The sequence below is a fragment of the Microcaecilia unicolor genome, chromosome 1, assembly GCF_901765095.1.
Source record: "Microcaecilia unicolor chromosome 1, aMicUni1.1, whole genome shotgun sequence".
NCBI lineage: Eukaryota > Metazoa > Chordata > Amphibia > Gymnophiona > Siphonopidae > Microcaecilia > Microcaecilia unicolor.
This window is the reverse complement of record NC_044031.1, coordinates 407,037,290-407,053,061: the sequence shown is the minus strand read 5'-3', so window position 1 is coordinate 407,053,061 and position 15,772 is coordinate 407,037,290. Positions and strand designations below refer to the sequence as shown.

At 46.7% G+C, this 15,772-nt stretch overlaps 1 protein-coding gene across 1 annotated transcript in view; it reads right to left on the bottom strand.

Annotated features, from left to right (window-relative positions):
* The window catches only part of GPLD1 (glycosylphosphatidylinositol specific phospholipase D1), a 172,542-nt gene that overhangs the window by 152,884 nt on the left and 3,886 nt on the right, over positions 1-15,772 (bottom strand). Inside the window, 1 exon segment of the mRNA XM_030185601.1 lies at positions 10,322-10,377. Within this exon segment, the coding sequence (XP_030041461.1) occupies positions 10,322-10,377 (56 nt within the window).

Below are 15,772 nucleotides of genomic sequence, written 5' to 3'. Positions count from 1 at the left end.
CGAGGCCGAGTTCGAGAGGGAAGATATGAGCCTCCTGAATCTGACATCATCGGGATAGCCGAGATGGCAGAATGGGACGAATAGGACAGACCGGGTTCCTACAAACTGGGCTCCCAGGAACCTATGGTCAAGCTAACTATAGGGAGCCGCTCAATTCCATTCATGATTGATACAGGAGCTGAACATTCTGTTGTGACGGAGCGATTAGCGCCTGTGTCTGGAAAAACTGTCCGAGTGGTGGGTGCCACGGGGGTGCAGAACCGGAGGCCCTTCCTGACAACCCGTAGATGCCAATTAGGCTCACACATAGTCACTCATGAATTCCTGTATATGCCAGACTGTCCAATCCCTTTGTTAGGTCGAGACCTGCTGTCCAAGCTTAGGGCCCAAATTTCCTTTGACTCTGATGGCCAGACTTCAGTCTCCTTTCGGCCCCCGACATCCAGCCCTAAGGGTATATTGAGTTTCTGCTGCCCTCTTGAAGAAGAATGGCGGCTGCATCAGTCACATAGCCAAGTTGACCTACCCCTGGCAGACAGCTTTCAGGTCAGTGGGGTATGGGCAGAAGATAATCCCCCAGGGTTGGCCCGAAATATTCCTCCTGTCCATGTAGACTTACTTCCAAGTGCCCGGCCAATCCATCTTCGCCAATACCCAATTCCCAGAAAGGCTCTGGAAGGGATTCAAGCACATTTGAATCGTCTGTTATCCCATGGAATTATTCGTCCTTGTCAGTCTCCATGGAATACGCCACTATTGCCAGTTCAGAAGCCAGGGACTGAGGACTACCGGCCAGTCCAAGACTTACGAGTGGTCAACAAATCCACTATCTCATTACACCCTGTAGTGCCTAATCCATATGTCCTGCTAGGATTGATACCTTCTGGAGCTACCCATTTCACGACACTAGACCTAAAAGATGCCTTCTTTTGTATTCGGGTGGCCCCAGCCAGTCAATTGCTTTTTGCCTTTCAATGGGAAAACCCAGTAACAGGAAGGAAGCTTCAGTATACATGGACCCGCCTGCCACAGGGGTTCAAGAACTCCCCCACTATTTTTGGGACAGCCCTAGGGCAAGACCTTAAGACTTTTAAATCTGAGCCTTCCAGGCGAGTTTTACTCCAGTATGTAGATGACCTCCTGATTGCAGCAGTGACCCAGGAAGAGTGTTTTGAGGCTACTAGAGAATTGCTGGAGCTACTCTTGGATGCAGGCTATAAGGTCTCACGCTCAAAGGCCCAACTTTGTCAGTCAGAAGTGAAGTATCTGGGCTTTTGTATTTCCCAGGGAAGTCGGAGACTGGATGCTAGTAGGAAGCAAGCGGTAGCTGCAATTCCCCAACCCAAGTCCAGAAGAGAAGTTAGGGAATTTCTGGGAGCAGCCGGATTCTGCAGAATTTGGATTCCAAATTTTGCATTGATGGCGAAACCCCTTTACCAAGCCACAAAGGGGGGTGAAAAGGAACCATTTGAATGGGGACCTACAGCTCAACAATCCTTCATTGCCATAAAGAAAGCCCTACTCCAAGCCCCTGCGTTAGGCCTTCCTGATGTGGAGAAACCTTTCTCACTGTATGTCCATGAGCGACAGGGGGTTGCTCTGGGTGTGCTGACCCAGATGATGGGATCCTGGCAGAGGCCTGTTGCATACCTGTCTAAACAGCTGGATGGAGTGGCTAAAGGATGGCCAGCCTGCATGAGGGCCATTGCAGCAACAGCCTTACTGGTCCAGGAAGCTGATAAGTTGACCTTGGGGCAAGAACTGGTTGTTAAAGTCCCCCACGCAGTTCTCACCCTCATGGAGTATAAGGGCAACCACTGGTTTACAAATAACCGCATGGTTAAGTACCAAGCCAGCTTGTGTGAGAATCCACGGATACACCTGGAAACAGTGGCTACATTCAATCCTGCTACTCTTTTGCCAGCATCTGAGGGACCACCAGATCATGACTGTATCCAAACCATGGATGAAGTGTATTCCAGTCGACCAGATCTTAAAGATGTTCCTTGGAGGGACCCAGATGTAATTTATTTTACAGATGGAAGCAGTTATGTGGAGAACTCCAAGCGACTGGCAGGCTATGCTGTGGTGACAGAGGACAAGGTGATAGAAGCAAGGGCCCTGCCCCAAGGAACTTCAGCCCAGAAAGCAGAACTTGTGGCCCTCATACGAGCTCTGGAGTTAGCAGCAGGACTGGTAACCAACATTTATACTGATTCCAAGTATGCTTTTACAACCCTACATGCTCATGGAGCTTTGTATAAGGAAAAGGGACTCATAAATGCTGCAGGCCAACCTGTTAAGTATGGACCTGAAATACTTCAGCTGCTAGAGGCTGTTTGGGCCCCCAAGAAGGTAGCTGTCATTCACTGCAGGGGACACCAAAGAATAGATACTCCAGTGGCCCGAGGGAATCGCCATGCTGATCGGGTGGCCAAAGAAGCTGCTCGAGGACCCCCAGCAAGTACTGTGACTCCCCTGTTCCAAATCCGATTGCAAGAATGGACGCCTATGTATACCCAAATGGAAGAGAAATGGGCTCAAGAGGAAGGTGCGGTAAGGAGACCTGATGGCTGGTTACATCTCCCTGATACTAGAGTTCTGGTGCCACGCCACCTAGCTTGGCCTGTAGTGTCTCAAGCTCATGACCTATCACACTTAGGGAAAACAGCACTAGCCCGCCTACTCAGTCGAGTAGTGGTGCTGGAAGGATTGGATAGTCTGGTTGCCACTGCCTCTGCCCGATGTACTCTCTGTGCCCAGAATAATGCTCGTCAGGGACCCCGTATTCCACCAGGAGTTCAGTCTAGAGGACTAACACCCTTTGAGTCTTTAGTTATAGACTTCACAGAAATGCCCAGGAGCGGTAGGCTCCGATACCTCTTGGTCATGGTCTGTACCTTTTCTGGGTGGGTGGAAGCATATCCTACAGTCACTGAGAAAGCCACAGAAGTAGCTCGAGCCCTCCTTAGGGATGTCATCCCCAGGTATGGACTGCCCCTTGCCATAGGTTCAGATAATGGTCCCGCCTTTGTTGAAGCTACACTTCAGGCCCTGTCCCGCGCATTGCGCATTACCTGGAAATTGCATTGTGCCTACCGTCCCCAGAGTTCAGGGCAGGTTGAGCGGGCAAACAGAACCTTGAAAAATAGCCTAGCAAAGATTTGTCAGGAAACCCAACTGAAATGGCCACAGGCATTGCCACTAGCCCTCTTCCGCCTCCGATGCACCCCAACTAAAGGAACAGCCCTCTCTCCCTTTGAAATTGTGTATGGGAAGCCCCCAGCCATTTTACAGGGAATTAAGGGAGACATAGGGATTTTAGGGTCTGCCCAGGTGCAGGAGCAGGTAGCCCTCTTGGGAAAGATAATTTCTGAGCTTCAGTCTTATGTGAGAGAAATAAACCCTGTCCCCTTCCAGGCTCAGGTACATTCCTTCCTGCCAGGGGATAGAGTTTGGGTGAAAGATTGGAAGCTCCAGCCTTTGGGGCCCCGGTGGAAAGGACCTTTTACTGTTTTGCTTTCTACCCCTGCAGCTGTGAAGGTCGCAGGGATTACTCCATGGGTCCATTGGTCTCGAATTAAGTCTGCTGACCAGACTGAGCCCAGCACGGATCAGACGGAGCCTAGACAGTGGAGAGCAGAAAGTGATCCAGCGGAGCCATTGAAGTTGCGCTTGACCCGAACCAAAGAATCTACTAGCTGAAAAGAAGGGTCAACTGCATACTGCAGGAGCGGCTGAACTTCGGCTTCACACTGAGACTCTTTCTTGCCCTGATTCTGGCTTTCTTGGAATTTGAGAGCTTGATCCTTGTCAGTTGAGGGTCTATCCCAACTGGTATAAGAACTCAAAGACTGAGAACACTATATGAGAGTAATCTGTGATTAGCACAGACTGTTGAAATATTATTGCTTAATTAGTTTGCTGTATTTGTTTTAGATTAGGAAGAAAGAAAATGTTAGTAGTTTGGATGCTTTTGTTGTTTTCTACTCCTTGCCTCCTTGTTCCTAATACCCCAACTCGCTCCAACCTTTGGTTACACTCTGTCCAGGAACTAATTAGCCAGGCAAAGATTACTTCCCCTTGTATTGTGTGTTCCCGATTTTCTCCTTATACCACAGATGTCCCAGCTGTACCTGTCCCTGTGCAACTCCCAGCTCTTATACCTCCCTACTTTTCGAGTTCAGGTCCTTGGAGCCAGGATTATACTTGGTGGTCCTTTTATAATGCTACTTCCCCCTCTGACTCTTCTCTAAGGCCAGTTTTTACGTCTCCCTATCCAGCCTCTGGAGTGTTTTGTTTAACAAGAAGCATCTCAACTGTTCTTCCCATTCCCTGTAACTATACTAATGTTCTCCCAGAAAAAGGAGAATCTGTGTGGGTAGTTTCTCCAGGTACTCCTATGTGCCCTGCTACCATACCTGTAGATTATGACCCAGGTGATTATCTGGCTCCTAAGCGTACCACTGAGAAGACTATAGTGTCCAAGCTTATTTTCTACTTTCATAAGTCCCCGGGGTATGAAGAGTTACTAACAAATGAGCCGCCTGTCACAATTGGGGATTGGCGCCTATGGTGTGCAAAGTCTCCATTTCGTCTTCGTTCCCCCTGGGATAGGGGCTCGCATTATGGGCACCCTAAGTACCCTGTCCAGCCTGAGCCAACATTTATTGGGAACTTTCCTCACCCTCTCCTTGGTCATTACTGGCTCTGTGATAATGTCCTCCACATGATTCTTCCCTCCACATATGATTTTTGTGTATTGGTAACCTTGAATTATTTTCCTAAAGTTATTCCTCTCAAGCCACTATCCCCGCACCGCTCTAAGCGAGAGGCTTTGTCCTTACCCTCCTCCGTTGCCACAGAGGATGAGGCGATTGAATTAGCCCTCCAGTATATTAATTCTACTTATCCTCTGACTAAAAAGAGACTTGTAGCCCTTTCTGCCACAGCCTGGATTCCAATTGGAGGCCCGGTAGCGGGTATTACTGAACTAGGTATGGCTACCCGGAGACTTCAGTCCCTACTCCATGTTTTAGTTCATGAGCTGAACGTGGTAGTCAATGCATTGCAGGATCAAATTAATGAATTAAGTATAGTTTCTCGGTATAATCGTATGGGCCTTGACTATCTCTTTGCAGCCCAGGGTGGTCTCTGCACAGTGCTAAATTCTTCAGAGTGCTGTACTATTGTCATAAATAGGACGCATGTGGTTAGGCATGCCATGGATAAAGTCCTACAGTTGGCCAGCCTTAATGTGGAGGATTACCGAGGAGGATTAGACCTTACCTCCTGGTGGTGGTCATTGACCTCCTGGATACGTCCCTTGTTCATTTCCCTAATAGTCTTAGTTTTAGCAGGGTTGTTGTTTTGTTTCCTGGCCTCATGTGCTTCGGCAGTATGCCGTCGAACCTTAACAAGTAGGGTAATGGTGATTCATAAGTCTATTCCCAGTTAGGATCACTATAATCTCCAGAGTTTGAGTTGTGAGACTTATCTCTGCATAAGCTGATTTTAGTCTCAAAGGGGGGAATGAGGCAGTGGGCAAAGAAAGTGTTAACTCTGAGAAATGATATTAAAAGCTTGAAGTTAGAATTCTAACTTTTTACTTTGCAACTAAAGTGAAGGTATGCCAGATGGTTCATATTATCTCAATGTCTGGCTTGGCTGAGCCAAAGGTTAAAAAGGTCAGAGAAAGGAATTTCTTTCACCCTTGTGAATAATGAATGCTAGCTCAACATTTGTATACTGTTAGACATATTGTAGTTTAAGAATAGGCTGAAATACTATTTAGAAGTGCTTAATATGTAGATATTCCTGATATTTAGAATATGTCTTATAAGAAATACTGATTCTGTGTATTCTGTGTAGTTAATAGGTAGGAAACCTTTTTAAATTCTGTATCAATTCTTTGTCTGATGTTTCTAAGCAAAGACTGTAGTGAAGAGGCCAACATGTGGTTTGACTTAGCCATAGTTCTGGCTGGTTCAATGTATAAGCTGATAGGTGAAAAAGGTCAGGAAAAGTCTTGATTAATTATAGCTAAGTGTAGGACTGGCCTCCTGAAAGTAATAACAGACCATAGCCGTATGCTATTAAGTAAGACTGACTTTTGACCTCTTTAATGAATGCCAGAGTTTAGTTAGCAGTTAGTATGAACCAGACTAGGAATATGAGAATAACCAATCTCACTAGGGCCTCTTGGTCTCTAAGGGAACCCAGTTTAAGCTATAGATGAGACATTAATCATAAGGAAAATATAAGAGTTCTGGAGACCAAATGTCTGGCTTAAGGGGCCCCAGGTTAGAGGTCAGTTTGAGGAATACCAAACCTATGTAACTGATATTTCAAAAGTAATGATTGGTTGAGGCAAAGTGACCAATCTATTCCTTAACCAATTGGAGAGTAAGGGGGGGGGCCAGGCTAGGAGGGGGCTTAGAACAGTATTTAAGTAGGAGCAGAAGCAGTTTACGTCAGAAGGAGCTCAGAAGAAAGAGAAGGACAGAAGGAACAGACAGAAGAAGGAGAAGACAGCATAAGAAGAGAAGCAGCTGAGACAAAGACACAGAGAGCTGAGAGAAAGACACAAAGAGAAGAAGAGACTTAATGCTGATGTCCTGCTTTGTTTGCTGGCAAATAAAGAAGATTACTTTCTTATTCTGGTGTGTGCTGTCTGACTCCTGAAGTATCACAAATTCATGCATCCATTCCTGCAACACTATGACCTGAGACATGTTTACTCAGCCCTAAGCTTGGTATTCAATTACATCTAATGGAGGGCTACCTGTTGCGCCACTGAAGTCCACCTCTCCAGCATCAGATAGGTGGAATTCAATGTGATACCAACATCTCAAATGACCCGGTGCATTGGTGCCCCTGCGGCTTCCTGCTTCTGATGCAGTTCATGCCCACCCATGCCCTGTTATTTTTTGGCACATCTTGATCAGTACCTTCATGATAGGTGAGCCATGTCCTTTGCTCCCCAAGCCTAGAAAGTATCTTGTCATTCCATAAAAGCCCAGCACCTTCCCTGCATTAACCATGCTCTTTCTACCATCTGTTACAAAATAACAAGGAAGCACAATTATTTCTCTCCTAGCTGCCAGCTCTCCATCATTTCCCTTATCACTGCTAAGATATGAGCTGCAGTACCTGTACCCTGTTGCTGGTGTGTCCCCACTATACCTACAGTTTGCCCTGTCTCATCCAACTTCCATCAGTGTGACATCTGGGAGAGTTAGACAATTGAAGTTGTCACAGTTGTGGCCGTGCCCTTATGTTCAGACCTACTGTTTCTCTGTATCTAGCTCTGTGACCTCTCCAGTCTGCCTTTTTTCCTGTTGTTGTTCTTCCTGTTAGCAAGCCTCGCTTTGGTCTCCCTGCTTCATTTCCTACTTGTGACATCATCAGCCTACTCCTTTATAAGGACCCAGGGAGCTTTCCTGCGTTGCCTTTGCAACAGGTCTATTTTCCTTTTCTTCTTGTACTGATGTTTGATTCTGAGGGAACTGGTCATCTTGTTAAGCTGTATCTCTGTGGCACAGCCCTGAGGCCTGTGTGAGTGGTTTTGGTTTGAATCTGTATGGATTACTTTCCTGTAAGGTTTGCTCTCAAGCAAAGGCCTCTTTTGTTTCTTTGTATGTGTTGTTCTGCTTTAAACCTGTACGGATTACTAGCCTGTTAACTTTGCTTCCAAGCAAAGCCCTGTTCTATTTTTATGCTTGTGGTTCTACTAGCCCAGCCCTGTGCTACCTCTCTGTGTGATGTCTGTTTGACTTGGTTAGGACTATTCATTTATAGCTAGGATTCCAAGCCCAGTCCTGTGCTGCCTTCCTGTGTGATTTTCTTATCTTTTACTTGTGGTTTCTACCATGTGAGTTTAAGTGGGGTTGTCTTTTCCCCTTCAGTTTCTTTGTGCCTGTGTGTAGGGTCTTTTGACCCCTTGTTTATGGCTCTTTTTAGTGCAGTGTGTGCACTGCTTGAGTAATACTTGCTCAAGAGATTCCGTTCTGTATCTTTTCCCTTCCCTCTGGTATGATTCGGTTCCAGTTCAGCCGTGAGACCCGTACGCTTGGACTCTGTACGAGTGTTCCAGATTGGCTGTGAGGCCCGCCTGAGTGGTCTATCTCCCTTTTCTGGTGGTGCTTGTCTTGAGTGTGCTGTGCATTTGCCATGTCTGGTATCCTGTTTGTATTTAATGCCTGGTTCGCCTCTGCTCTGCGCCTCCCCAGAGGACTTGCTGCAGCCCAAGGGCTCACCATCCCAGGTTCCGTGACAGAAGTGTTCTGTCTACTACAGATGCTACTGGAGAAATGCACGTTCCTACCATCTGCCTTGGCCAGGCACAGCACTGGTTATATAAGTTAGAATCACCCACCTACTAAAAGTTGTCCTGGAGGGTACTTGGCAATTAGGGAGCTTGAGCCTCTTTGGTCCCACATTCCCAACCACCTACAGGGGTGTCATGCAGGGTATTGATTTCCATGATGCACCATGTCACCAACTTTGATGTTTGACCTGGAGCAGGGATACCAAACACCATCCCATTCTGACTCGCTCAGACAGGAATTGTGGCTGTTCACCTGCCACCTCAGAGGGGGAAAAGTCTAGGGACTCGGCTTGGGATATGAATTTCCTCTTTTCTGCAGCTTTTCCACCCCTACTACTTGCAGTACAGAATGGCCTAGTATTAGTGACTAGATCAGAACATAGGGCAGCATACCACTGTTTGAACGATGGTCCATTAGCTTTCCTCTATTTATGACCTAATAATACATGCTTTCAGCTTCTCTTTGCCACCCACCCCCTACCCGAGTTGTTGCCCTAGGCGACTGCCAAGTCTGCCTGATGTCTACACAGGCCTTGTGAAAGGGTCCCCTTCCCTCTCCACAGAAAATGATTGCAATTCTCAGGCCCAGTTACCTAGAGATAAGAGGAGAGAAAGCAAGAAGAAAGGGGAAGAAGGGAAACAGCCAGGGCCGCTGAGAGGGGGGGGCAGAGGGGGCAAAATTCCCCGGGCCTGGCCTCAAAGGGGGGCCTGGCACTGGGGTTTCTCTCTCTGTTGCTCCTGCTCCTGACGGGCCCCGAGTGATCACGTCCCGACAGAAGCAGGAGACAGAACTGTGGCACAGGGCCCCTCTCCAGCACTGCTCTTCACTCGCCTCTAGCACCACGCTGTTTGGCTGCTTTTCCCCTCAGGCGCATGCTCGGTTTTGAAACCAAGCATGTGCGACAAGAGAAAAAAGCAGCCAAAGGGGCAGGGCAGGCATGGAGTAGAGAGTAGCACTGGATTCTTCTGCTGGTGGGGCCTCAGGATCCCCGCCAGCCCCAAGGTATCTCAGTTGCAGCAACGATCCTGGAGAGAGGGGGGGGCGACAGCGGCGATGATCTGGGGGCAACGGTGGCAGCAGTGGCCCTGCAGCAATGGCCCTGCCCCGGGCCCGGTGGCAACAGCCCTGCCCCAGGTCCAGCTAAGTCTCTCCACGGCCCTTGAAACAGAAGGAATAAGACTGGGGCAGAAAGGGCAAAAGAAGATGACAGGGGAGTGAGCGGGAAGAGAGAAAGAGGCAGGATTTAACAGTTCTATTAGTGACAGAAATACGGAATATTAGCTGATTGTAATATAAAGAATACATCGCCAAAGACATTCATAAAAATTTTGGGGACTTAAGGTGAAAGAAGCTCAAAGGGGCAGGGATGTCTTATAGAATGACAATACTTTTGGCCAGACACAGGCTCTACATATAAGGACTTATGCAAAGATACAGGCCTGAAGACAAGAAACTGTTGCTATAATATTTACACTAGATCAATGCTTTTTAACCCAGTCCTCGGGACGCATCTAGCCAGTCATGTTTTCATGAATATGCATGAGATAAATCTGAATGGGGCTAGATGGAAGAAAGGTTCAGAGTGCCACAGTAACAGTACAGTTCCAACTGAGCAAGAGGAAACTGCTGAATTAAGGGGATATTTGTGAAAAAGGAAACTTCAATATTAATGTATAGTCATTGCTCCTATTTGCCATGCGCCTCTTTGAGATCCTGCACTATACAGTGGTATGGTTCTCTTTGAAGTCATCCTTCGAAGAACTGGAAGCCAGAGAGATAAAGGTTTGACAAGGATGTCTGAGTGGATATTCTCAGTGGCATCACAGTAGCTCCTCTTTGTTTTCCATTTCAAGGGTTAAAAATATCTTTGCACCAGAAAATGATTAGTGCAGCCTGGCAATGGGGAATGCACAATTGACAGTTTTGATATGGTTGGAGGACAGAGCTCTGAAGATCCTTCAAAGGCAAGAGAAGTGTACAAAGTCTCATACCTGTCTATAATTAACACTGCCTTCATGTTGACTGAAAAATTCCAGAGCTCGGTGGGCTACAAAAGAACAAAAATACAGGTTACAAAATGCTATCAGCAATGCCAAAGTGACATATATTTCACGGAACATAAAAATGTACGAAGACCAGGTGACAATTAAATTACATGGAAATACTTTTAAAACAAATAGGAGGAAATATATTTTTCACTCAAAGAATAGTTAAACTCTGGAACTTGTTGCCGGAGGATGTGGTAACAGTGGTTACCGTATCTGGCTTACAAAAAGGTTTGGACAAGTTCCTGGAGTAACAGTCCGTAGGCTGTTATTGAGATGGACATGAGGGAAGCCACTGTTTGCCCCGGGATTGGTCGCATGGGATGTTGTTACTAATTGGGTTTCTGCCAGGTACTTGTAACCTGGATCGGCCACTGTTAGATGCAGGATACTAGGCTAGATGGACCATTGGTCTGACCTAGTATCGCTATTCTTATGTTAAGTCAGTTTACTCACTTTTCTTAAGTTGGCACAGTATGGAATTGAAACAATTAAGCACAGTAAATTCTCGATTATCCGACATAAACGGGCCCAACCCATTGTCAGATAAGTGAAAAGTTTAGAAAACAATGGTAGCCGCTCAAACAATGCATAAACAAAGGGCCCTGTTTACTTAGCCGTGCTGTAGGCGCACTAACATTTTTAGAGCGGGCTAAAAACTAGCGTATGCCAACACTAGAAACACCCATGGGGGTCTCTAGCGTTAGGACATGCTACTTTTTAGTGCACGCTAAAAACGCTAGTGTACATTAATAAACAGGGCCCTTAGGCTGTAAATGCAGGGTCCCGTGTCACAACAGTGCTGTTTTGCTGTAAAAGCAGAGTCTTAGATCTGAAACTTCCCTCTGTGCTATGCCAGAAAATGGAAAGAGACACAATAACATCACCGGGAGGGGGAGGGGGTGTCTGCCGGATGGTCGGATTCGCTAAGGTCGGATAATCGAGACTGTACTGCATTTGTTATACGCAATTTATAGTGTACAAGGATACTTACAAACCTTTCAAACTTCTTCAAGGACACATCTGATTTTGGTAAGAATTCTGCAATAGATTCCTTATCCTGTGTGGCTGTGATTATGGCACCAGTGTCTGATTTAAAAATTAGGGGGCCCTTTCATGGGCGTAGACTGGGGGGGGGGGGAATGCCCCCCAAACAACGACGAGGCGCCGCCGCACCAGTAGTTAAAAAAAAAAAAAAAGCAGGCACGCGCTCCTCTCCGTCCGCTTGGCTTCCCTGCCCTCTCTGTCTGCGTCCCGCCTTCCTCTGACGTCATTTCCTTTCGGGTGGGACACAGACAGAGAGGGCAGGGAAGCCAAGCGGACGGAGAGGAGCATGTCCGCCTACCCCCCCTCTCTTCCTCCCTCCCTCCGGCGCAAGCAGCAGTCTTTTTCAGCATTCCTGGCAGCGGTAGCGATGTACACGCTGCCTTCGGCTCTGCCCCGAAGCCTTCTCTTCAAGTTCCTGTTCCCGCATAGGTGGGAACAGGAACTTGAAGAGAAGGCTTCCAGGGCAGACCGAAGGCAGCGTGTACATCGCTACCGCTGCCAGGAACGCTGAAAAAGACTGCTGCCTGAGCCGGAGGGAGGGAGGAAGAGAGGGGGGTAGACGGAGTCACGATCTTGGACCTCGCGGGGGGGGGGGGCAGCAGAAGGAAGATGGATGAAACTGGGAGGGGTGGGGAGCAGATGTAAGATAGATGGGACTGGGAGGGGTGGGGAGCAAAGGGAAGGAGCAAGAGATGGTTGGGACTGGGAGGGGTGGGGAGCAGAGGAAAGGAGCAAAAGATGGATGGGACTGGGAGGGGTGGGGAGCAGAGGGAAGATGGATGGGACTGGGAGGGGTGGGGAGCAAAGGGAAGGAGCAAGAGATGGTTGGGACTGGAAGGGGTGGGGAGCAGAGGGAAGGAGCAAAAGATGGATGGGACTGGGAGGGGTGGGGAGCAGAGGGAAGATGGATGGGACTGGGAGAGGTCAGGCACAGCAGAGGGAAGGAGCAGAAGATGGATGGGACTGGGAGGGGTGGGGAGCAGAGGGAAGGAGCAAGAGATGGATGGGACTGGGAGGGTGGGGAGCAGAAGGAAGCCTACTGGAAAGAAGACACTGCATAAAACAGAAGACACTGGGACCAAAGCGAATAGAAAAACTAAATGATCAGACAACAAAGGTAGATAAAAGTATTTTATTCAGAATTTATTAAGTGAAATATGTCAGCTTTTTGAAATGTGCATCTGTGATATTTTGCCTATAAATTTCAATTCCTTCCTCCATATTAGCATATTCATTTGCATATGTATATATGCAAATGAATATGCTGATATGCCCCGCCCATCCTTTGCCCCCCCAAATGAAACAGTCAAACTATGCCTATGGGCCCTTTTACTAAATGGGATTAAGCCCTTAAAGCGTGCTTAGCGTGCACAAAAACACTTACTGCAAAACATGTTAAACTATTTTGTGGAAATTTGCCAGTCAGTGCATACTAATTTGCATGGTATTTTTTTAGGGGGAGGGCGGGTGTCATGAGCAGGGAAATGTTATCCAACTAATGAAGTCACATCGGCGCGCACTAACTGGATAATGCTGAGTTAACAGGGGAGCACTTACCGCCTCCTAAGTAGGAGGCGATAAGTGCTCCCACGTTAATTTTTTTTTTTTTTTTGTGCAATTCCCATGCTGTAGTGCAAAAATGAGTTTGAGACCTGCAAAAAGAGAACAGCCCTATTTTAGGGACATGCTAGAAATGGGCTTAGCACATGGGAAAGTCCCTTGTTAGCACATGCTTAGCGCATCTTAGTAAAAGGGCCCCTAGATCTTTTTAAGTAACTTGAAAGTAACATAGTAGATGACGGCAGAAAAAGACCTGCATGGTCCATCCAGTCTGCCCAACCAGATAAACTCATATGTGCTACTTTTTGTGTATACCCTACCTTGATTTGTACCTGTCCTCTTAAGGGCACAAACCATATAAGTCTGCCCAGCACTATCCCCACCTCCCAACCACCAGCCCTGACTCCCACCACCAGCTCTGGCACAGACCGTATAAGTCTGCCCAGCATTTTCCCCGCCTCCCAACCACCAGCCCCGGCACAGACCGTATAAGTCTGCCCAGCACTATCCCTGCCTCCCAACCACCAGTCCCGCCTCCCACCACTGGCTCTGCCACCCAATCTCAACTAAGCTCCTGAGGATCCATTCCTTCTGAAAAGGATTCCTTTATGTTTATCCCACGAATGTTTGAATTCCGTTACCGTTTTCATCTTCACCACCTCCAGCGGGAGGGCATTCCAAGCATCCACCACTCTCTCTGTGAAGAAATACTTCCTGACATTTTTCTTGAGTCTGCCCCCCTTCAATCTCATTTCATGTCCTCTCGTTCTACCGCCTTCCCCTCTCCAGAAAAGGTTAGTTTGCGGATTAATACCTTTCAAATATTTGAACGTCTGTATCATATCACCCCTGTTTCTCCTTTCCTCCAGGGTATACATGTTCAGGTCAACAAGTCTCTCCTCATACGTCTTGTAACGCAAATCCCATACCATTCTCTTAGCTTTTCTTTGCACAGTTTCCATTTTTTTAACATCCTTCGCAAGATACGGCCATCTATATATATTTTTTTTTTTTAGATTTTTGCTCACACCTTTTTCAGTGGTAGCTCAAGGTGAGTTACATTCAGGTACACTGGATATTTCTCTGTCCCAGGAGGGCTCACAATCTAAGTTTGTAGCTGAGGCAATGGAGGGTTAAGTGATTTGCCCAAGATCACAAGGAGCAGCAGTGGAATTTGAACCGGCCACCTCTGGATTGCAAGACCGGTGCTCTGACCACTAGGCCACTCCTCCACTCCAAGAGTCCAACAGTACTTGTAGCAGCGCTGTTCCACGTTGCAGGAGTTATCTATGAGTACCTGATATAGCACGCTATCACAAAAGCATGCGGTGTGCAAATCTATGAGGCCCTTTTACTAAAGAGTTGGAGTGCGTCAACAGGCTTGCTGTGCACCTATCCGGAACTACCGCTGGTCTACCACAGGAGCCCGGCAGTAGATCCCACCCCCAGCACGCACCATTTCTGGCGCTACAAAAATATTTTCTATTTTTGTAGTGCTGGTGCTTACCCGACATTACTGCCAGGTTAGCACGGGAGCCGTTACCGCCACCTCAATGAGTGAAGGTAAGTGCTCCCCCCAAAAATGGCCACACAGCAAGTGGTACACTTACCACATGGCCATTTCTTTTGGTGAAAAAGGCAGCCTTGTACTCACTGCGGTAAAAGGGGGCATCAGCACACGTTAAGAATACAAGCTGACTCTAGTGCAGGCCCCCCTTTTACCGCAGCTTAGTAAAAGGACTCCGAAGTTATGACTGATGATAACTAAAACAGAGAAAAGGGACAAAACATCATCACAAAGCAAGGAAGGGTACCACACAGCACAAGAATGAACAACACTATGCAATATGAAGGTTTAAATGTAGTTAAGAAAACAGAATACAGTGGGAAGGAGACAGATCGTTTTCTCCTTAATTTGTGAACCAAAAATAAGAGTTCAAAGATAAATTAAGTAGATGAAGAATAGGCCCATTAGAAGAACAGTGTTGTCAAAGAAGATTATATAAAGTGCGACCAGAAGCGAATACTGTAGTAATACATTCATTTACAAATGTAAAATAAAATAAAATTACTGCTTTTCTAATAAAGACACTCAGGTACAAAATAAGTACCTGAATATATGTAAACCGCTTTGAATGTAGTTGCAAAAACCTCAGAAAGGCAGTATATCAAGTCCCATTTCCCTTTCCCAAATCACAGCCTCCTACAGTAACTAATTAGTATTGTTATATTATTTAAAAAAAAAAGTGTCATCTCCCTCTAAGGCCAGGTCAACTCTGCTCCACAGGCCATTCCCCTGTTAGCATCATGTCAATATATCATTGGCAGGAGGACATGCTTTTTTTTGTTTGTATATATAATTTTTGGTCTTTCACCCACCTTTGTGGTTTTTTTGTTGCCTTCTAAACTTTGCCAAACAGCACAGGTCCCCTTGTTGGCTAACAGTCTCAGGGATGTCTCTTCCAAGCCAAAATCTCTCGCAGACCCTAGCATATCATTCCCATAATCCATGAGATCACATTAACCTAATTTAATGTAATAGAAAGAGGAAATGGAATGCAGCAAACAAAAAAATGTGGTGTAATTATTGGTATGGTCTGCAATCACCTAAATTCTTTTTGGCTTCCAGGAACCTAGGGGTGAAAATTGTTTCAAACCAATAATGAAGGCCCTTCTTATCTATCTGCTGAATTAAAATTATGTTTTTATGTACATGTGGATCCTGTATTGATGTGTTTCTTTCTCTCTGCCTGTCTTGTGCTAGACTGCACAGTACACTGCTAAAGAGAG